Raw genomic sequence first — 21,935 nt, forward strand, 5'->3', positions numbered from 1 at the left:
TGAAGGAATCACAGTGTTCTTGTTGAACCTCACCCCCTTCTGGACTGTGGGGTCTCTGCCTGGTCAGCCCCAATCATGGCCTCCAAAGGTAGACCTCCAAAGGCAGTCCCCTCTCATTGGCCACTGTGGCTTCGACAAAAGCCACAGTGTACGCACGCTGCTCAGCCAGCTCCCTGATGCCTTTGTCTATGCTGAAGGCCCTCCCTTCCACGTCTGCTGCTCCTCTGCTTCTTGTCTGCTGCAGACCCCCTGAGCCAAAAGCAGAACTGGGGCCTCCTGCTGCTTTCTCCTTGGAAGCTCGTGCAGGCCAAGAGGGAGTGGATCCAACCAGGGCTCCGCTCTGACCCAAATAAAAAGCTCATCCAACAGTTGTTTATGAGCTCCACGCCTGGAGGGAGAGGCCAAGATTTCTAATTACTGAACAACGAGGCTTTGATCAGACTTCATAAAGAGTCATTTCTAAGTTATGTCCTGAGGCCCCCAGGGGCTGGGAGTCAGAGGCTCATTTGATTTTTTTTTCCCTTTAATTTCCTTAATGAGCAGATGGATAGAGCTGCTAGCTAGCAAATAATTCACTGTGAATAGACCCATTTACTCTGGATGTGACAGAGATGGGTTCCAAGATGGGACAATGTGTTGTCACCAAGCATGTAGCAGGGCAAGCCCAGCCCTGCCTCCTGTTTGCTCTTCCATTCCTGCGGAAAAAGTGACAAAGAGCAGAGGCTACAACCCATGTGGGCTCTTCTTCCCCGTCTGAAAGGTAAGGATGACGGTAATGGTGGCTGCCTCCTGGGGCTGTTGAAATAACAGTATTAAGTCATAGGTTTAGCCATAGTGGGGTTCAGGGGTTCAGAGTGTACTCACTGAGCCTCCTGTCTGCTGGATACTGGGCACCTTGGCATGAGAAGAATTAAGCGGACCAGACCCAGCTCTGGTCTCCACTGCTGAAACCTTGTGCCTCAGGTCTGGTGAAAGAGCTGCGTTAGGTATGACCAGGAGAACAGTTCCCTCTCCTCCCTTCCTCTCCATGAAAGACAGCACAAAGCCTTACCACGAATCACCTGCCTAAAACCAGTGATCACCTGACTGTGAGTCAGCAAAGGACCCCAGACTCTGAGATCACTTCCTCATCCGCTGAGGTCACTTCCTGAACCACCCTGGGTCACGCCTCCTTCAAACAGTGAGAGGTTGCCCAGGCTCTGAATCATTTCCACATCTGCTGTGGTCCCGCCTCCCCCGGCCTTTCCCTATATAATCCCACTCAATTGTAAATCCCACCTTCTTCTTCTCTCCCTCTCTCCTTTTTTCTTCTCTCCTCTTTTTTTTTCCTTTCTTTCTTTTTCTTCTCTTCTTTCCCTGCATGCCTCCATCTTGTGTGGGCCAGCAGTTTGCTTTCTCCCAATAAACTCTGTTCTTCCTGAACCATGTGGCAGTCTCCTTTTGGCAAACCTTACAAGCTGGACTAGATCCAGCTCCCCTGCTATGGGACCCTGGGCAGATCGTCTCTGAACTCTGTGTCCTTGCCTCTCAGATGAGGCTGAATCGTTGCACTAGGTGAGGAGGAACCTGTAAGATACTCCCCAAGCATCTGTGAGCACCTAGAGGTGCAACCAGGGTCTGTAACTAGCAAGCACCATGGCCATCTACTATGGTTTGAATGCAAAATAGCCTCCCACCAACTCATGTGTTGGTAGAGGCCTCCTTAGGGCCTAGAGTCCCCTACCTCTTGTACCCAGTTGCCTTACTTCAGCACGGGGCTCTTGTTGGTGTTACAGAGCCCACACATGGGTCAGACATGCTGTTTGCAGGCTGCAGAATCCACACTTATGTATAATTCCCATGCTCCTGTGGCCGGCAGGATAGAGATGCAGAATTGACCCTGAGGCCACACCAGGACAACAAAGCTCGCTTGTGCATTAGCCCCACTCCTGTCTCCCAGCAGCACAGAGCCAGCTCTTGTCTCTACACCTACGGACTCACCTGACTGAGGATGGAAAGTTCAGGGAAAAAGTTATGTCACTATGGAACTGTATGGACTTTATTTTCCTGTCACTGTTTCCTCAACCAGATGGTTTGAGCCACTGTTGGCACAGTATAACCTGCAGAGTCATCTAGAGATTACCTAAAGTAGATGTGGGTGAAGTGCCCAGTTTTCGGATGCCCCCTCACAGACCACCAGAGACTACGATCAATGCAAACAGCAAAGAGTCGTTTATTGCAAGCTCGAGCTTGGTCCTCCGCGCACTAAGTAACCGGTGATGCTAAGAGGCCCCGAGCAGAAAATTAGCACAGCTTTTATAGTATCAAACAAGCAAGTGTAGGGGGTTTTCACACAAGCAGGTTCACAAGTTCAGCAAGTTCACAAGTTCAGGGACTTTAAGTCCACCCTGACCGCACTTCCCTTTTTCTTTTCTTTTCTTTTTTTTTTTTTTTTTTTTTTGGGGGGGGTCCGGTCGTGGGGCCTGAACTCTGGGCCTGGGTGCTGTCCCTCAGCTCTTCAGCTCAAGGCTAGCACTCTACCACTTGAGCCACAGTGCCACTTCCAGCTTTTTTCTTTTTGCTTATGTGGTGCTGAGGAATCGAACCCAGGGCCTCATGCATGCAAGGCAAGCACTCTACCACTGAGCCACCTTCCCAGCCCATGCACTTCCCTTTTTCTGATGGAACACTTAAGCAACTGTTCTGTTCCTTAAGGGTGGGCAGGGTGGGTGGCAACCTGCGGTTTTTCTAAGAACTATTTTTTTCTTTGGGGGTTACTCTGTGGGCAGCACAGCTACAGGTTGGTGGGGTTAATCTTAAAATGGAGTCACTTTAGCTCTTCAGTAGGATACTGGAAGGGTCTATGCAAATGCTATTTCATGGAGGGGACCTGAATGACCTCAAGTTTGGGTATTTGCAGGGGCCTGGAACCATTCCTCTGCAGATAATGAAGGACGATTTTTACATACTAGAACCAGTGTGTGCTTATAACTCCAGAGAAGATTGCAGCACTTATTTAGCGCTCAGTTATCTGCTTGTCAAATGCCTCAAACCCAGTGCTTCTCATACTGCCTGAGAGTCTTATTGGAATGGAGATTCTCATGGAGGTAGCCTAGGTTGAGCTAAGACTCTGCATTCCTAGACACCACTGCTGGTCCTCAAAGCACTCTTTGTTGTGTAGTGAACTCAAGAACTCAAGTCCAGCTCCACAGGGGTAAGTGTTCTCAGTGCTGCCATCTCCTGGAATAGTGGATGTATATTAGGTATTTGTCACATGAGTGTATTTGGCCATGGATCATCAACTTGACCTAGATCTGATCAATTGAGAAACCCAACCAATACTACATTATCCCAGTAACCAAGCCAGGTGCTGGTGGCTCACACCTGGAATCCTAGCTACTCAGGAGGCTGAGATCTGAGGATCTGAGGATCAAGGTTCAAAGCCAGCCTGGGGAAGCAAAGTCTGTGAGACTCTTATCTCCAATTATTTACCAAAAAGCCAGAAATGGAGGTGTGCTTTAAAAGGTAGAGCATCAGATTTGAGGGGGGGAAAAGTTCAGAGACAACACCCAGGCCCTGAGTTCAAGCCCCAGGACTGGCACACACACACAGTATTTGTATCTTATTATTACTTATAATAAATGTAATATTAATATAATACTAATAATGGTAGAAATTGGACACAAGATATACAGGAACTCTGTTACCTTTTTCTGTTCAGGACTGGTTCTCTACTACTTGAACCACACCTCCACTTCTGCTTAATAAGGTTAATAAGAATCTCTGGAGCTGGGCACTGGTGGGTCATGCCAGTAATCCTAGCTACTCAGGAGGCTGAGATCTAAGGATTGCAGTACGAAGCCAGCGCAGGCCAGAAAATTCATAGGACCCTTATATCCAATTAACCACAAAAAAATCTGGAAGTAGAGCTGTGGCTAAACTGGTAGAATGCTAGCCTTTGGTAGAGTGCTAGCCTTAAGCACAAAAGCTCAGGGACAGCACCCTGAGATTCAAGCCCAGGACCAACCAACACACACACACACACACACACACACACACACACACACACACACACCTCTAGGATTTGTCTACGCAGGCTGGGGAATGGCTCAAGTAATAGAGCATCTGCCTAGCAAGCATGAAACCCTGCATTCAAACCTCAGTATCATCTGAGAGAGAGAGAGGAAGGGAGGGAGAAAGAGGGAGAGAGAGAAAGTGAGAGAGAGAGGGAGAGACAGAGGGAGGGAGAGAGAGAGAGAAGAGAGAGAGAGAGAGAGAGAGAGAGAGAGAGAGAGAGAGAGAGAGAGAGAGAGAGAGGATGAATGCTGGAATTGGAGAACTAAAATCCCCATTAGAAATAGAAGCCAGGCATCAGTGGCTCACACCTGTAATCCTAGCTACTCAGGAGGCTGAGATCTGAGAATCATGGTTAAAAGCTGGCCCGGGCAAGAAAGTCTGTGAGACTCATCTCTAGTAAACCAGAAAACCAGAAGTGGTGCTATGGCTCAAGTGGTAGAGTGCTAGCCTTGAGCTGAAGAGCTAAGGGATAGAGCCCAGGCCGAGTTCAAGACCCACAACAAGAAAGAAAAGAAAGAAAGAAAGAAAGAAAGAAAGAAAGAAAGAAAGAAAGAAAGAAAGAAAGAAAGAAAGAAAGAAAGAAAGAAAGGAAGGAAGGAAGGAAGGAAGGAAGGAAGGAAGGAAGGAAGGAAGGAAGGAAGGGTGAGCCCCAACACAGATTCCTCACACAACAGAACACTAGACCTGGGTCCTGAACTCTTCCTGCCGGTCTCCTGTCTACTGCTTCCTGGCCCTGACACACTAATCTCCTACTCTGAGTGAAAGGCTGGGAAGTTCCCTCCCGGGCCTGCCCACGCCCACATCGCTCAGGCTCCAATCCATCTTCCCAGGGGATGCCAGCCTCCAAGGCTTTGAAGAACATCATCCCTGGCTCCTGTCCAGGCTGAAGAGAAGAGATGGTTACATGTTGATCTGTCTGCTTTCTGCAGAGTTTACACCCCACCTTGGGGCATCATTGTTGGATTGGGGAGGCTGCAGCCAGCTGGTGTGCTGAGAGCCAGGTAGAGGCAACCTGAGCATTTCTCCTGGCGCCTGCAGCATCAATGCACCCTGCCCTGTACCCCGTCCCGTTCCCCCCCTCCCCCGCCCGCTCCCTCCATAGGACATCCACAGGGGCCAGCGTCTCCCAGCCCACAGAGCAACGCAGGTAGTAAAACAAAACAGAACAGACGGCTGCTTTATAGGCCAGAAGAAAATGATGTCCCACTTGGGGGCACCAAAGAATCTAAGGTACAATTCTCCACTTTCCTGCAGAGAAGGTTTTCCTGCCATCTGATCTCACGGGGCCATTAGCATAGACACAGGGGCAGAAATGCCAGGGGCGGGTGTATCATTTTCAATCAAGGCTAGTGCTTGACTGCTTGAGCCACACCTCCACTTCCTGCTACACAGGAACCCCACCCCCCCTCACCCCATTCCTGAACCATCATCTGTATCCCTCAGACCCAATAAGGCCAGCTCTGTTCAGGGGGCCTCCACCTCAGGCTGGATTTATAGAACACACAGTTCCAATTGGGAGGAGTTCTCTTACAAACTTCTGCTGTTCAAGTGCAGCTTTTGGAATCACCATAAAATGACTGGAATTAAAGAGTTCACCCAAAATCAGGTTGGCAAGGATGTGGAGTGCCTGGAAATCTTGCTCGGCTGGTTATTGGTTTGAGTTGCTGTGACAAATGGTTGTCATCCGGGTGGTTTAAACAAAGCAGTTCTTCTAGGGGCTGGGCTCTGGCAGATTCAGCCTCTGGGCTCCTGACCAATGGTGTGGAGCAAAGCTCCTCCCACCGCTACCTTCATTAACATTTTATCAGTGCAGAAAGAGAACTCTGTCATATTTAGTTACTGGGATCTGAGATTTGTCTCTAAGAAGCAAGAGCTGGTTTTAATGGATACAGAGGTAGCAATCACAACTCTTGAGTCTACTGATTGGCTTACTGTAAGTGGAAAGAGGTGTGCATTTCAGCATTCTAAAGTGGGAGCTCAGTAAAAGGGAGCTGTGAAGATCACCAACACACTGCCTTCTCCTCTTCTCTGCCTCCTCACCAGGAATCCTTCCAACTTGCCATATTCAGTTAATGCTTCTTCTCCTCCAGTGAGAAAACAGGTGCCTACCAGGCACCAAGAGATTCAAGCCTACTAATCCTAGCTACTCTGGAGGCTGAGATCTGAGGATTGTGGTTTGACCCTGGTAGGAAAGTCCATGAGACTCTTACCTCCAATTAACCACCAAAAAGCCAGAAGTAAAATTGTATATCAAGTGGTAGAGCACTGTGGCTCAAGTGGTAGCACACTTGCCTTGAGCTAAAGGCTGAAGGACAGCGCCCAGGCCCAGAGTTCAAGCCCTACAACTGATTTAAAAAAAAAAAAAAGTGGGCTGGGAAGGAGGCTCAGTGGTAGAGCACTTGCCTTGCGTGCTTGAGGCCCTGGGTTCAATTCCTCAGCACCACATAAGCAGAAAAAAAAGCCAGAAGTGGCGCTGTGGTTCAAGTGGTAGAGTGCTAGCCTTGAGCTAGCTGAGGGACAGCGCCCAGGCCCAGAGTTCAGGCCCTACAACCGAACCCCCCCCCAAAAAAAAAGTAAGTAATAGTCAAAGCATGGGAGCTCAGCACTCAAACCACTCATATTTCCATCAAGTAGCTCTGGATCACCCTCCACATGTGGGCCCCAAGTCCTCATTTCTTTCCTGCTGCCCTGGGCTTCCACCTTCCTGACTTAACATTCTCAGCCCATCTTCCTCCTGAGACATCTAGAAGCCTCAGAAGGCAGCTCAGAGCCACCAGGAAGAATGATTCATCCTTTGGGCCTCAGTGATTTGAACACAGAGTGATATTAGTAGCTGGGCCACTGAGCATGTGTGGCACAAGCATCACTAACAGCTGGCGACAACCTCGGAGGAGCTGGGTGAAAGGGGCCAGGGCAGCCTATTTCTGGAAAAAGGACTGGGGCCTTAGATTAAGTGACAAGAGACTTCAAATTCCCACATGCATATTAAGTGCCTGAACTAGTACTGCACTGAGCTGCGGGTCCTATGGGGATATGTGATTCCATTTCCTGTCATCAAGGTGAGTATAATTTACTTAGGAACGTGAGACTTAAAACTCAGGAGAAGTTAGATAATGAACTATTTGAATTGCAATTTACCTCGGCATGTGATCAGATTTGCTGAATGAACTGTAGGGCTAGTAACAAATATTAGTGAGATTCTGAGAAGGAGAGATTATGTGATCGCATCTCTGATTATTTGGTAGCACTTGTTTCCTTCCTTTCTCTTTTCCTTTTCCTCCCTGGACTGACCTGCTTCTGCTTTCCTACAGTCATAGCTTGTCCCACCAGAAATAGGTCCAAGGACCCTACCCAGGACAAAGTTGTGTCCGAATCAAGGGACACCTGCTGGAGGTAAATGTTGAGGAATTTGGATTCTAGTTGGCATCTTGCACAGGTGCACGTGAGGCCCAGACAGAGATGGGCAAGAAAGGGGAAGGAAGCGTCTCTCCCACATGCTGATTAGAAACTCTAGAGAACTCAGGAATTCTAGATCCAGACCTGGTTTGCCAGGTCATTATGAAAGTATGCGTGTCCAGCCGGGCGCCGGTGGCTCATGCCTGTAATCCTAGCTACTCAGGAGGCTGAGATCTGAGGATCACGGTTCAAAGCCAGCCCGGGCAGGAGAGACCGTGAGACTCCTATCTCCAATAAACCACTAGAAAACCGGAAGTGGCGCTGTAGCTCAAGTGGTAGAGCGCTCGCCTTGAGCTGAAGAGCTGAGGGACAGCGCCCAGGCCCAGAGTTCAAGCCCCACGACCGCCAAAAAAAAAAAAAAAAGAAAGAAAGTATGTGTGTCCAGCTAGGAGGGAGGACAAAATAGTTGTGCAGTAAACCACAGTCCAACAACAATACATTGACATATAGAGAGAATGACCTTGAGTCAAATTTGCTTGGGTATAATGCTTGTCCTGGTCCCATCAATGTCATAGGACAGGCCCTGGTGAGTTGTGTGACTACTGAGGAGAGAGTTACATAGGAAGAGGAACATGTAAAAGAGGGGGTTTTGGACTGAACCGTGTCCTTTCAAATTCATTCAGGATTTGGCCCTTCAAGAAATGAATGGCAGGGCTGGGAAGGTGGCTCAGTGGTAGAGTACTTGCCTTGCATGCCTGAGGCCCTGGGTTCGATTCCTCAGCACCACATAAGCAGAAAAAGCCGGAAGTGGCGCTGTGGCTCAAGTGGTAGAGCACTAGCCTTGAGCTGAAGAGCTGAGGGACAGCACCCAGGCCCAGAGTTCAGGCCCCACGACCGGACCCCCCCCAAAAAAAAAAAAAAAAAGAAATGAATGGGTTACGCCGGGTGCCAGTGGCTCATGCCTATAATCCTAGCTACTCAGAAAGCTGAAATCTGAGGATCTCGGGTCAAAGCCAGACTGGGTAGGAAAGTCCATGGGACTCTTATCTCCAATTAGCTACCAGAAAACCAGAAGTGGTACTGCAGCTCAAAGTCAGTTGTGGAGCTTGAACTCAAAGTCTGGGCTCTGTCCCTGTGCTCTTTTGCTCAGAGCTAGTGCTCTACCACTTTGAGCTATGCTCCACTTCTGGGTTTTTCTGAGTAGTTTACTGGAGATAAGAATCTCATGGACTTTCCTGCCCTGGCTGGCTTTGAAACTCAATCCTCAAATCACAGCTTCCTGAGTAGCTAGGATTGTAAGTGTGAGCCACTGGCGTCCAGCTGGCCTCTCTTTTTATGAGATTGCATGATACAATATTAATTTTCCATTGATTATTTAATTCACATTGTGACCTTCAGTTCAGGCCATCTCAGCTCCCCAGGCCACCCTTTAACCAGCGAGGTTCAGTTTAGCTCCCTCTACTCAGTGGGCAAAAGTGGACTGAAGAACCATTTCTATCTCTCCTCTCCCCATGTTACCGTTAGGTGTTGGTTTGGGTTATGAGTATAGCTCAGAGATTGTTGACAAGAGGACTGATGCATCCCAGGTACCCACCATACTGAGGCTCGGAGACTGACCCAGGGGTGACCTTCCTGTCTTCCCTGAACAGAGTCTCCAGGTTTCCAAGTCAGGATGATGGCAAGACCCTTCAACACTTGTCATTCACTCTGTTTATTTTTAGCAATCTGTGTCCACTTGAGATCTGGGAATAGGAAAGCAGTTGTGAGAAGTGTGTGTGTGTGTGTGTGTGTGTGTGTGTGTGTGTGTGTGTGTGTGTGTGTGTGTGTGTGTGTGTGTGTGTGTGTACAAGCCATCTTGGTCGGTTCATTCTAATCTGTGGATTCATTACCAAATGCTGACTTTTGCAACTTATTCTGTCGCCTTGTCTCCGCTGTTCATTTACTCAAGGTGCTGGGGAGGACCATGGTGGCCTTGGTGCTGCCATCTGCCATTTACATCAGTGCTTTTTGTCTGTTGCCACATTTTGTGGAAGCGGAGAGCTCCATCCTCACCAAACTGAATTATCTTGAGTGGAAATAAAGCTCTTAGTTTTGTGGGGTTTGGGGTATCTCAAAGGTCATTCTGAAAGTGGAGTCCAATGGGAGGCAGGTGGATCAGGCATGTGTTAGGACATGATTGACAGTAAACATGGTGACTTTGAGTCCTAAGCCCAAAGAGAGGATGACACGCTGCAAGGGCCTCACACTGGCAGCTGTAGGTGAGCAGCAGACAGGCCTTATGGAGTGATGAGGTGCCTTTTGTGTCCCTGGGCCCTGGCAGGAGTCAGCTGACCTGGTAAAGCACTTGCCTAGCAAGTGCAGTGTCCTGGATTCGATCCTCAGTACCAAAAAAGAAAAGTCAAAAAAATAGCGTTCACCACCAGTCCCTAGTGGCTACCCCTATAATCCTAGCTATTCATGAGGCTGAGATCTGAGGATCATGGTTCAAAACCAGCTGCAGGAAAGTCCATGAGATTCTTCTCTCGAATTAACCACCAGGAAACCGGAAGTGGTGCTGTGGCTCAAGTGGTACAGCACTAGCCTTGAGCTGAAGAGCTGAGGGCGGCCAGCGCCCAGGCCCAGAGTTCGAGACCCACAACTGACCAAAAAGAAAAAAGATATACATCATTAAAAAAAAGTGACATGGCATCCTCCAGTTTTCTTTGCTTTGCTTTTAATATCCGCTTTCTCCTCTCTGTTGCATTCTTTTTAGTCTTTATCCTGATGCTGTAACAAATGTGTAATTATTAGCACGTTTCATAGCCAGGAGATAATGTTAGGGCTCTCCTTTTTACTAGATAAGTTCTAATTAGCCCTCATTTTGTAGTTCCTCTCTCCTCATGATCTTTTTGTTGGTGGTGGTGGTGGTGGTTGGTTGGTTGTAGGGCTGGAACTCTGGATCTGGGCACTGTCCTTCAGCTCTTCAGCTCAAGGTTAGTGCTTTACCACTTGAGCCACAGTGCCACTTCTGGTTTTCTAGTGGTTTGTTGGAATTAAGCGTCTCACAGACTTTCCTTCCAGGGCTGGCTTTGAACTGTGATCTTCAGATCTCAGCCTCCTGAGTAGTTAGGATTACAGGCATGAGCCACTGGCACCTGGCCTCATGACCTTTTTCTAAATATCTATTTTGTGTGTTTGGGTATGTGTGCACATGTGTCTGTGTACTAAAGCTTGAATTCAGAGCCTTAGCTTTTTTTGCTCAAGGCTGGCACTCTCCCACTTGAACTGTACCTCCATTTGCAGGTGGTTAATTGGAGATAAGAGATTTATGAACTTTCTTGCCCAGGCTGGCTTTGAACTACAATCCTCAGATCTTCAGATCCCAGTCTCCTGAGTAGTTAGCATTACAGGTTAGGCACGAAGTTCTGATAAAGACTTGCTGTGTTAAAGCTGTCAGGGGCTTGGGCTTTAACCCATTAGGGTGGGATTGCTAGGTGGCAGGAAACTGAGGATCTCTCCTTGTGGCCCTTCCCCAAATAACTTGACCTCTGGGCTATAACTGCCTCGAGTGGAAAGGCACACACTTGTATTTCTGATCTCTCTTCCTTCCCTTTTTAGCCTGACAGTGCAAGGTCAATTATCCGTCATTGTACACTCAAGTCCCATTTCCTCTGTCTTAATTATATTAATCTTCAGCCTAGTGAGTGAAAGCCTCCCCCCCCCCAAATCACTTAGACACATGGTCACATACAAAGGAAAAGGAGTTCGATGTCAGTAATCTGACAGGATACCTTGTAGACAGAGAGTAGCAGCCGGCAGGACAACAGCACAGTTTTATAGGGCTGGGTTCATGTGGAATGTGAGCGCAGGAAACTGTGTGGAAGGGGTTAACATTTACAGTTGGAGCTGCACAAACAAGGAAGAGGGAAATTGCAGGCCATCTGTGATTGCAGCTACCTGTGTCACCTGTTTTCAGGTAAAAGCTTATGTTACCTGTTTTTGGGGAAAAGCAGTTTTGTTTTTGCCAAAGGTCTAAGGTGGCAGACTGGGTAAGAAGATGGAAGCGGTTAGGCTAACAGTAAGTTGGCCCCATGATCTTAGAATGGAATTTTATGGTCTAAGGCATTTCCTCATTCCAGGTCCTATCTTGTTTAGCTGACTAGGTAAGGTGCTAGGAACCTTAGTATGTTAAGAGCTAGCATCTGACTCTTCAGAACCCTGGGAGAGGGGTATCTATCACCTTGAGAGGCATTTTCAAGTAAACATAGAGTGTCCAAGAGTATAAGGTGAGATGAACTCGAACAAATGGGAAGAGGGCCTGCACCCATCGGCAGGGCCAGAAGTGGCCTAGAAAACCAGATACTCTAGTTAGATCCAGAATGTCCCCCAGAGGCTATGTGTGAAGGCTTGTGTTCCAGAGTTGTGCTCCTGAAAAGTGGTAGAACCTTTAAGAGGTCATTATGGGATTGAAAGCAACCCACCTCTTCATGTTTTTGGCTTTCTAACCGTCTTTGCTTAGGAACCCCAATTGAGTTCTGACCCTGTAAGGTCCAGGGGCATCCAGAAAAGTCAATCTGAAGGACACGAGAGGGGTCACATGGAAGCCCCTTTCCAGGGAGGTGGGAGGAAGAAGAGGAGGCAGTCTGACTCCTGGCAGATTGAATTCACTAGAAACACTACTGGAGTTCTATCCAGGCAGGCTCTCAGATACTACATTGGCAGCAAGGACAACAGTGCCATCTGGTGTCAGTGTCTTGGAATGTCATGGCTGGCTTCTGCTCAGGAAAGAGGCTGGTTAGATCTGCAGCTTTCCAGGCCAGACACTCAGAGGTTCTGGCTTACTGGGTCTGGGACTCACAAGTTCATCACATCCCTCAGTGTAGTGTCATGTAAGTGGTCCAGTGGCTATCATCTTCTCTCATCCTAGAGACCCCTTCTAATTAAGGTTGTCCACAAAAATGTTCACAAGGATGTGGAGACCTGGGTAGGTATAGGCTCCTCTCATCCCAAAACACCTGACCCTGGCCAGAGAGAGGACTATTCTCCAATGGGACTGGCCTGTGCTCTTCAAAAATGTCAAGGTCATGGGGGACAAAGAAAGATTGGGTACTGTCAATGACTAATGGCATTTAAAGGGACAGAGATGAGACAGATGAAGAGATTTTCTTTTCTTTCTGTATAGATGAGATGGCTAAAAATGTCCAAATACAGTCTGCTGGTTAGATAGCAAGCCAGGTGAGTTGGTGTATGTCCAAAATTCCAGCACTTACTTACCTTTCACACCCTTAGTCTACCTTTTTGTTTTATTTTGTTTTGCTTTCCTGTGCTGATCCTGAGGTATGAACTCAGGGCCTGGGCACTGTCCTGAGTTGCTTGGGTTTTTTGTTTGTTTTGTTTTGTATTTTTGCTCAAGGCTAGTGCTCTACCATTTGAGCCACAACTCTACTTTCAGTTTTTTGGTGGTCTAAGTGGAGATATCTCACAAAATTTCCTCCCCAGGCTAGCTTTGAACCACAATCCTCAGATCTTAGTCTCTTGAGTAGCTAGGATTACAGGCATGAGCCACTGGCACCCAGCTTTCCTCAGTCTAGTCTTAAGCGACAATTCTCCTATTTCTACCTCCCAAGTAGCTAGGGTTGCAGTTATGAACTATTATGCCCAGCTTGTTGTTTTGTTATTGTTGCTGTTGTTTTATTTTGTTTTGAAAGGGAATGATACTGGGGCTTGACCTCAGGGCCTTGTATTTTCTAGACGGGTGCTTTACCATCTGAGCCACATCCCCACACTCTTAGCCTGTTTGGGGGATAGAGTGACACTAACTATGACCTTCCTAGCTCTATGTTCAAGGAGCTAGATTATAGGCCCAGGCCACCATGCCCAGCCTTTAATTTTTACATATACATTCATTAGCTGTGTGTGTCCAAATTTTATTTGAAGCTTGCTATAAAGCCAAGTCAACAGTTCCCTTTTGTTAAAGTTGTTTCTTGGGAAAGGAAAATGATTGGATAATCATTACTAAACTGAATATAAGACAAAGAGTGTCTCATAATCAGCCCAGTGTTTAGGTAGCTGATTTCCCTAAGGAGGTTTTAATTTTGTTAAAGTTTATCAGAAAATTGCTGAAGCACTTATCCGAAATGCTAATCTCCTCCCAGAAGGAGGTGTGAGCTGCATCCACAAAGAAGATTCCCAGACAGGTCTGGGGACACTTTCCTTAATCATTCCTGTGATGTTCTCAGCTGACATTTCTCAAGCCTCTACTGTGGGCCTGACTCAAAGCTTTGTGGCAGGCCCAGAATCCCTCACTGCCACTTAGCACTCTCAGTACATGACAGGGCTGTGCAAAGGGCACTATTTGCTGATGGAACAGGTGGCTAGAGGGAGTGGCCATCCTGTCCCCGACCTGTGCCCAATGAAGAACACAGTCTTCTCTGTCCCCCATGCCACCATGATGAAAATAAGTGGGTTTCTGAGAAGAGAAAGACCATGTACTGTTCCACCAGTTCAGTAGGGATGAGATCCAAGCTGTCTGGAAGAATATGTTGATTAGGCTTTCTGCTTGACTCAAAAAGTAAGAAAAGGAAGGTCTTCCATGATGTGGTTTGGTGACAAACCCCAGATCCTTGTTGAGAGACCAAAAAGCTCCTCGTCAGGCATGGATGCCTTCCCTCTGACAGAGGGTTGACCTAAGTTGCCCATTAGCTTCTCAGGGATTTGCTGGATATATTGTTATTGGATGAAGAGACATCATGGAGTAGGCTGCCTGCCCATTGTGAGGGGCCAAGTATCCTGTCAGGAAGAAGAAACACCATCTCCAAGCTGGTCTGAGGGTGATGTCAATGGCTCTCAAATGTAGTCCTCTGAGCAGCAGAAACACCATCTGAGAACTTTTTGGAGGTGAGAACTCTTGGTTCCTACCTAACACCCACAGACTGGGAAAGTGTAGGTGAAACCCAGAGACCTAACTTTATTTAACATGCCTTCATATGGTTCAGATGCAAACTCATGTTTGCATTCAGCAGGGTTAAATGACAGTATCTTGTCCTCTTTCCTTCTGTTTGCATGTTCCAGGGTCTTCCCTGCCTTCTCTTCCACAGAGCAGTAATACTTTCTGTTGTGGTTTGAATATGAGATAGACCCTACAGGCTCGGGTATATTGTTTGGTTCTCTGTTGATGCCACTATTTGCGAGGAGGTTCCTGAAACTTTAGAAGGCGGGGCGGGGCCTAACTGGAGGAAGTAGGTCACTAGGCTGGTATCCTTGGCAGCTATACCTTGCCAGTCTGCTTCCTGTCCACCATGAGATGAACAGCCTCCACCACACACTATCACCACTGTGATATTCTGTTGCACAGTGGAACCAGAATCAACAGAGCCCAGAATCAAGGATCATGAACTGAAATGTTAGAAACCATGAGCAAAAAGTATTAAAAAAGATACCAGAGGGCTGGGAAGGTGGCTCAGTGGTAGAGCGCTTGCCTCGCATGCCTGAGGCCCTGGGTTCGATTCCTCAGCACCACATAAGCAAAAAGAAAAAAAAAGCCGGAAGTGGCACTGTGGCTCAAGTGGTAGAGCGCTAGCCTTGAGCTGAAGAGCTGAGGGACAGCGCCCAGGCCCAGAGTTCAGGCCCCACGACTGGACTCCAAAAAAAAAAAAAAAAGAGATACCAGAGACTGAGTGAGGTGGCTCACACCTGCAATCCCAGCTACCCATGCGGCAGAGGTTAGGAGGACCATGATTTGAGGTCAGCCTGAACAAAAAGTTATTGAGATCCCACCTCAACTAACACAGCAGATTGTGAAGACTCGTGTTCATCACTCCTTGAAATGAACTCATCACTTTAGTGAATTAATTAAATTGTGGGCCGTGCTTGCCTAGTCCAAAACACAATGCCTTATTCAGAAAGATAAAACAAAAATGGCTTGAGACATGGTTCAAGAGAACCTGCCTGCCTTGAGACCCTGAGTTCAATCCTCAATAATGCCACACACAGAGAGAGGAGATAAGGAAGGCTCTTCTCTATTTCTACCATGTAGAAGGAGGCCATCTGCCACTCCAGGACTGTGAGAAAAGTCTTCTGTTGTCAAAGGCAACTGGTCTAAAAAATTGTGTTACATCAGCCCAAGGTGACTGAGTACTGTCCAGTTGGCCTGACTATGCTACAGGATGGGAGAGGAGACTGTCCAAGAGATACCTTCCTTCCGGAGTCAAATGGAAGCAGCCAGCATTCCCCTCCAGGCCCTCCGTGTTCTCCATAACACATCTGAATCCTCCATGCCAAACCCCTGGGGAGGGAGATCAGGACACTCCCTGCAACATTTTGTCTTCTGCTTCTGTTCTCTTATTGGCTCAGCCACTTTTCCTTGGGTCACCTGGTTTTCTGCTCTCTTTTTCTCCCTCAATCCCTCAAGGTCCAAAAGCAGCACACTTTACCTTAGTAACTTCTAATTATGCCAATGTTGTTCCTGACTCTAGATAAGTAATAGTAACAGAAGCATCTACTCCACATTCCTGAAATATTCCTGAGGACAAATTCTCTGAGTAGGATCACCAATAAAAGGATTTGAAGCATTCTGTTTGCAAGGCCATGATCTCGTTACTTAATTTTATTTCTTCTTCTTTTTTTCTGTGTCAGTTGTAGGGCTTGAACTCAGGGCCTGGGCACTGTTCCTGAGCTTCTTTTGCTCTACCACTGGAGCCACAGTGCCACTTCTGGCATTTTCTGTTTAGGTGGTACTGAGGAATCAAAGCCAGGGCTTCATGCACACTAGGTAAGCATTCTACCACTAAGTCACTGTCCCAGCCATAATCTTATTTCTTAAAAAGAAAAAGCTGAGCCAGGTGCTTGTGGCTCCTGCCTGTAATCCTAGCTACTCAGGAGGCTGAGATTTAAGGATCACAGTTCAAAGCTAGCCTGGCAGGAAAGTCTGTGAGACTCTTATCTCCAGTTAACCACCAGAAAACCGGAAGTGGCGCTATGGTTCAAGTGGTAGAGTGCTAGCCTTGAGCAAAAAAGCTCAGGGATAGGGCCCAGGCCTCAAGTTCAAGCCCCATGACCACCAAAAAAAAAGGGGGGCAGGGAAGTTGTTGCTCTGGTCTTTCTTGACAACTAAATCCTCCTTAGTACCTGTCCTTCATCTGTGAAGGTACACTTCAACATTCCTGTCACTGTACTCCCAGGAAGCCACACAGCCTGGAAGATTTGACCAGCTATATATAGCTGAGGAGTTTGTTAGAGACTGTTTTCCATGATGTTAATGTCTCCTCACTTCCACACAAGCAACACACACTGATTGCTTGAATTAAAGTCAACTCACAGCACCCTCTCCCACTAAGTATCTCTGAGCATGTACTCAAAACCTATCCACAGAAGTCAATGGAAGCTCTTCAGTCTACACAGTGATGTAGTGGCATATGTTACCCCTATGTCATTTGCATCCTGTTTGTTGTTGCTTGTTTGTGGTTGTTTTTCTGCCCTTACTGGGGTCTGAGCTCAGGGCCTTGCACTCTCACTCTGCTTTTTCACTCACTATTGGTGTCCTATCAAGTGAGCTTCTAACACAGTATTATGCTGGTTCTTTGGACATGGAGTCTCTCAGACTTTTCTTTTGCTAGTCGTGGGGCCTGAAATCTAGGCCTGGGCGCTGTCCCTCAGCTCTTCAGCTCAAGGCTAGCACTCTACCACTTGAGCCACAGTGCCACTTCTGGCTTTTTTCTTTTTGCTTATGTGGTACTGAGGAATCGAACCCAGGGCCTCATGCATACAAGGCAAGCACTCTACCACTGAGCCACCTTCCCAGCCCCTCTCTCAGACTTTTCTACATGAACTAGCTTCAAACCATGATCATCTAGGTCCCAGGTTCCGGAAAAGCTAGGGTTATAGGCATGAGCCACCAATGGCTTGCATGCTCTTTGTGAGGGCAAAAAGAACAAAATCTCTTGAACCTGCAGCCAAGAAATGCTTTGTACCTTCTGAACAACTGGTAATTATTTTCTGTGCCCTGTGTAAATGTGTTGTTTTGCATTTATTTTTAATTGGGAGGCACTGTTTATATTTATGGTGAACAACATATTTTGAAATATATCTATATATATATATAAATAGTGTAATGGCTAAATCACACTAATTAACATGTTTTACTTCATATAGTTGTAATTTTTTGTTTTGATTACACTTAAATTCTACTCACATATTTTCATGTTTGCCCAACCAATATATTATTAACTAAACTCAGCATGTTATACAATAGCTTTCTTAACTATATCCCTAACAGTTGGACTCCTTAATCCCTCTCTCTACCATTGGCCCTGGTAACCTTCATTCTACTGCTACTCCCTCCTTCCACATAAACCTCTTTTTCAGATACCACATAGAAATGAGCCACGTTGAGCCAAGTACCTGTGGCTCATGCCTGTAATCCTAGCTACTCAGGAGGCTGAGATCTAAGGATTACAGTTCAAACAGCCTAGGCAGTAACATCCGTGAGACTCTTATTTCCAATTAACCACCAGAAAACTGGAAATGGCACTGTGGCTCAAGTGGTAGAGTGCTAGCCTTGAGCTGAAGAGCTGAGGAACAGCGCCCAGGCTCCATGACCGGACCCAAAAAAAAAAAAAAAAAAAAAGGAAAGAAAGAAAAAAGAAAAATCTTCCAACTAGAATGTAAACTAGTACAACCACCCTGGACAGCAGTCTGGAGGTTCCTCCAAAAAACTAAACATAGATCTTCTCTATGACCTAGCCATACCACTCCTGGGCATCTACTCTGAACATCACAAGCCAGCATACTACAAAGATACTTGCACATCCATGTTCATTGCTGCACTATTCACAATAGCCAAGTTGTGGAAACAGTCCAGATGCCCCACAATAGATGAATGGATCCAAAAAATATGGCACCTATACACAATGGAATTTTACACGTCATTAGAAAGAAAAATATTATGTCATTTGCAGGGAAATGGATGGACCTAGAACAAATCATGTTAAGTGAGGTAAGCCAGGCTCAGAGGACAAATAGCACATGTTTTCTCATATGTAGAAGCTAGATCTAAAATACACCAGGACATAATAAATTATACAGGTCTCAAGGCATTCACATACAGTGAGATCAAAGGAGGACACTCTTAGAGGAGAAACACAAAGGCACCAATGTCTGTGTATATCTGATCATAACAAATAATATTTACCAAAATGAGCTCCAGGAAATATAAACAAGATGTATTTTTGTTTTCTTTTATTTTTGTCTTGTTTGTTCATTTATTTGTCTTTAGGAGGGTACTGAGGAGCACAGAAATGAAAGGACAAAGGGTGAACAAATGCAGCAGTGGTATTCACTGGACACTGTGTTAAAATGCACTATACAGCCGGGCGCTGGTGGCTCACGCCTGTAATCCTAGCTACTCAGGAGGCTGAGATCTGAGGATCACGGTTCAAAGCCAGCCCGGGCAGGAGAGACCGTGAGACTCCTATCTCCAATAAACCACCAGAAAACCGGAAGTGGCTCTGTAGCTCAAGTGGTAGAGCGCTCGCCTTGAGCTGAAGAGCTGAGGGACAGCGCCCAGGCCCAGAGTTCAAGCCCCACGACCGACAAAAAAAAAAAAAATGCACTATACAACTTGTGGGCAGGGATAGGAGGGAAAAACTAGGAGAGAATGAGGGAAGGGGTAACATTGTCCAAAAGGAATGTACTCTATACCTGAATTAAGTGACTGTCACCCCCCCCACATCATCTTTATAATAACAATACAACATTTTTTTTAATCTCCCATCTAGCCTGGCACTGGTAGGTCACACCTGAAATACAACCTATTCAGGATTGCAGTTCAAAGCCAGCCTGGGCAAGAAAGAGATCCTCCTCCTCCTCCTCCTCCTCCTCCTCCTCCTCCTCCTCCTCCTCCTCCTCCTCCTCCTCCTCTTCCCCTCTTCCTCCTCCTCCTCCTCCTCCTCTTCCCCTCTTCCTCCTCTTTTTCTGCCTCCTCCTTCTCCTCCTCTTCTTCCTCCTCTTTTTCTGCCTCCTCCTTCCTCTTCTTCTTCTCTTCTTTTTGCCAGTCCTAGGGCTTGAACTCAGAGTCTGGACACTGTCCCTGAGCTACTTTTGCTCAAGGCTAACAAGCTACACTTCCAGCTTTTTCTATTTATGTGGTACTGAGGAATCAAACCCAGGGCTTCAGGCATTCTAGGCAAGCATTCTACCACAAAGCCACATTGCCAGCCTCTATGAGACTCTTATCTCTGCTAAGCAACCAAAAAAGCCAGAAGTAGAGCTGTGTCTTAAGTGGTAGAGCACTAGCCTTGAACAAAAAAAGCTCAAGTCCAGAGCCTGGGCCCTGAGTTTAAACCCTAGAACTAGCGCGCGCGCACACACACACACACACACACACAACGCGCGCATGCACATGCATACACACTTACAATCTCATCTTAAAAAAGACTTATTAGCTTGACTGTTGTATTCTACAAAACATTAAATGAAGAACAAATTCCAATTCCTGAAACTATTCCAAAACACTAAAATGGAAACAATTGTGTCATACTCTTTTTATGAGGCCAAAGAGAGAGAAAAAGAAGGAGAAGGAATAGGAGAGGGAGAGGTGCCGCGGACCCGGTTCTGTTGGGACGACGGAGGATACCTAGGGGAGGAACCTGGAATAGGATGGGGAGATGGCAAACAGACAACTCACACACATTAGGAGTGGATGCTGAGTGCGATTTAATGCAGAGGATAACAAACTTTTATAGCAAAAAGTCTCCATAAGAAAGGGCAAAAGGTTACATAATCTTGCTGCAGGGCTTCATTCTTGGATGGTCACCAGCTGGTCCCCTGAAAGGGCAAAAGTTTACACAATCTTGCTGCAGGGCTTCATTCTTGGGTGATCACCAGCTGGTCGCCTGAAAGGCACTTGTTTCCGGCTTATCTCTAAGAAATATAATGGGTTTCAACGTTTGTCACCATCTAACCATTACCTTATTTCTATAGAGGCCTTAATTGTCCCATAAGATCTTTCCTGTTCCTTCTTTAATAGTAAGGTCACAGAGGCCTAGATCTAGCAAATCTCTTGGTAAATGAAAGAGAGTAACAGGAAGTTCTTTCTCCTAAGTAGTTATCTCCGCAATTGCCATACATTCCTTCTGTTCTAGCCGCGCCTAGAGCTTCTTGCAACTCTCTTACAAACAATTCCTTCTGCTGAAGTGACTTCATGAAACCCCCAATACTTTCATATTTGCTTATGACTTGTCTACTAGCCTCCATAAGAGGGGTTTCAGGGTAGCACTTAACTCTGGTGAGTTAGTCATATTTTTAAGATACTCATCAGATATTGGAGTCGTCAACACTCTTAAGAAAGAGCTTTGAATAAAGGAACGTTGACAATGAGTAAGTACAAAGAGCAGTAGAAACAGTAAAAGATTAATAGGCACTCTTATGCAGTGAAGAAAAGAAAAGCAAGAACAGAAACACATCTTTCCCAGGGGTTTGTCAGCCTTTCCAGGAGTAGGCCTCTTAGAGGCCCTATTCTCCAAGGTAGACTTTGGTGAAGTCCCAAAACTCGGAGATAGGTTTCTGTAAAGTCCCATTCTCTGAGGTAGACTTCAGTGAAGTCCCAAAACTCAGAGATAGGTCTCTGAAGCCCCTTTCTTAGGTCTGATAGATGGTTTCCCATGCTAAGCAGACTCCACTGGAGTAGGCGTGGCATTTGCCACCCCCCCCCTTTTTTTTTTTTGCTTCATTTCTCTAAAACTGACTCTGGACCCTTGATCTTAATATGGGGGTAGAAGGGAAAAGGTCAATCTTCTGTAACTTCTTCAAGCTGACTTTAGGGGCGTTGATCTTACCTAGCCTATTTTACAAAGAGGCCATCAGGGTTAGATGTCATTAAGAACAATATTTAACTTTTGACAACTGCACAGACCTTTTCTCCGGCTACAGCAGTATAGCTTGTTTAGCACTCTGGTTTGTAAAAGCATCTTTTTAGATGGCTTAGGAATGTAATCTCTAATGATCTCAACAATGCCTAAATTACCTTTGCAGGCCTTTAGACAGATATCAATAGAAACACACTCTCAGGTTTACAAACTTTTTCCTGAGCAGATGAACTTTATGTAACTAGTGTCAGCTCAATTAGAGCTGCCAATCAGAGCTTTTTGGCACATAAAGGGGTTAAGATTTAAACTATCCCCCACATTTTATAACATTAGCTTTTTACTGGCAGAGGACTGGCAAGTTCTTGTCCCTTACAAGGTAGATAGTCATGGACATTTGGCATGCTTCCAAACTATCTTCCTATGACCTCCCGGCTCTGACCAGTTTTGAAGGGCCATGCACAAATGACTCTAGGATCTGACATTTTTGCCATCCAAGCAGTGGCTTACTGCCTCTGGATGCTCCTCCATTGCTTTCGTCCCAGGAGTGTCTTCTCCACATTGGGATAAATGCCTCATTGGCATTTTCCTTAGCTAGTTGCTGAACTGGAACTCGGGGTCTAAGCACTGTCCCTCAGCTCTACA

At 46.4% G+C, this 21,935-nt stretch overlaps 1 protein-coding gene across 1 annotated transcript in view; it reads left to right on the top strand.

Moving 5' to 3' along the window:
• The first annotated feature begins 6,944 nt into the window (after positions 1-6,944).
• LOC138804057 (lipopolysaccharide-binding protein-like) overlaps positions 6,945-21,935 on the top strand; it is a 51,946-nt gene continuing 36,955 nt past the window's right edge. Inside the window, exon 1 of the mRNA XM_069988319.1 lies at positions 6,945-7,115. Within this exon, the coding sequence (XP_069844420.1) occupies positions 7,082-7,115 (34 nt within the window). The 5' untranslated portion in view covers positions 6,945-7,081. The remainder of the gene's footprint in view (positions 7,116-21,935) is intronic.

This window comes from Dipodomys merriami, unplaced genomic scaffold, assembly GCF_024711535.1.
Source record: "Dipodomys merriami isolate MVZ:Mamm:240054 unplaced genomic scaffold, mDipMer1.0.p SCAF_354, whole genome shotgun sequence".
Classification (NCBI taxonomy): domain Eukaryota; kingdom Metazoa; phylum Chordata; class Mammalia; order Rodentia; family Heteromyidae; genus Dipodomys; species Dipodomys merriami.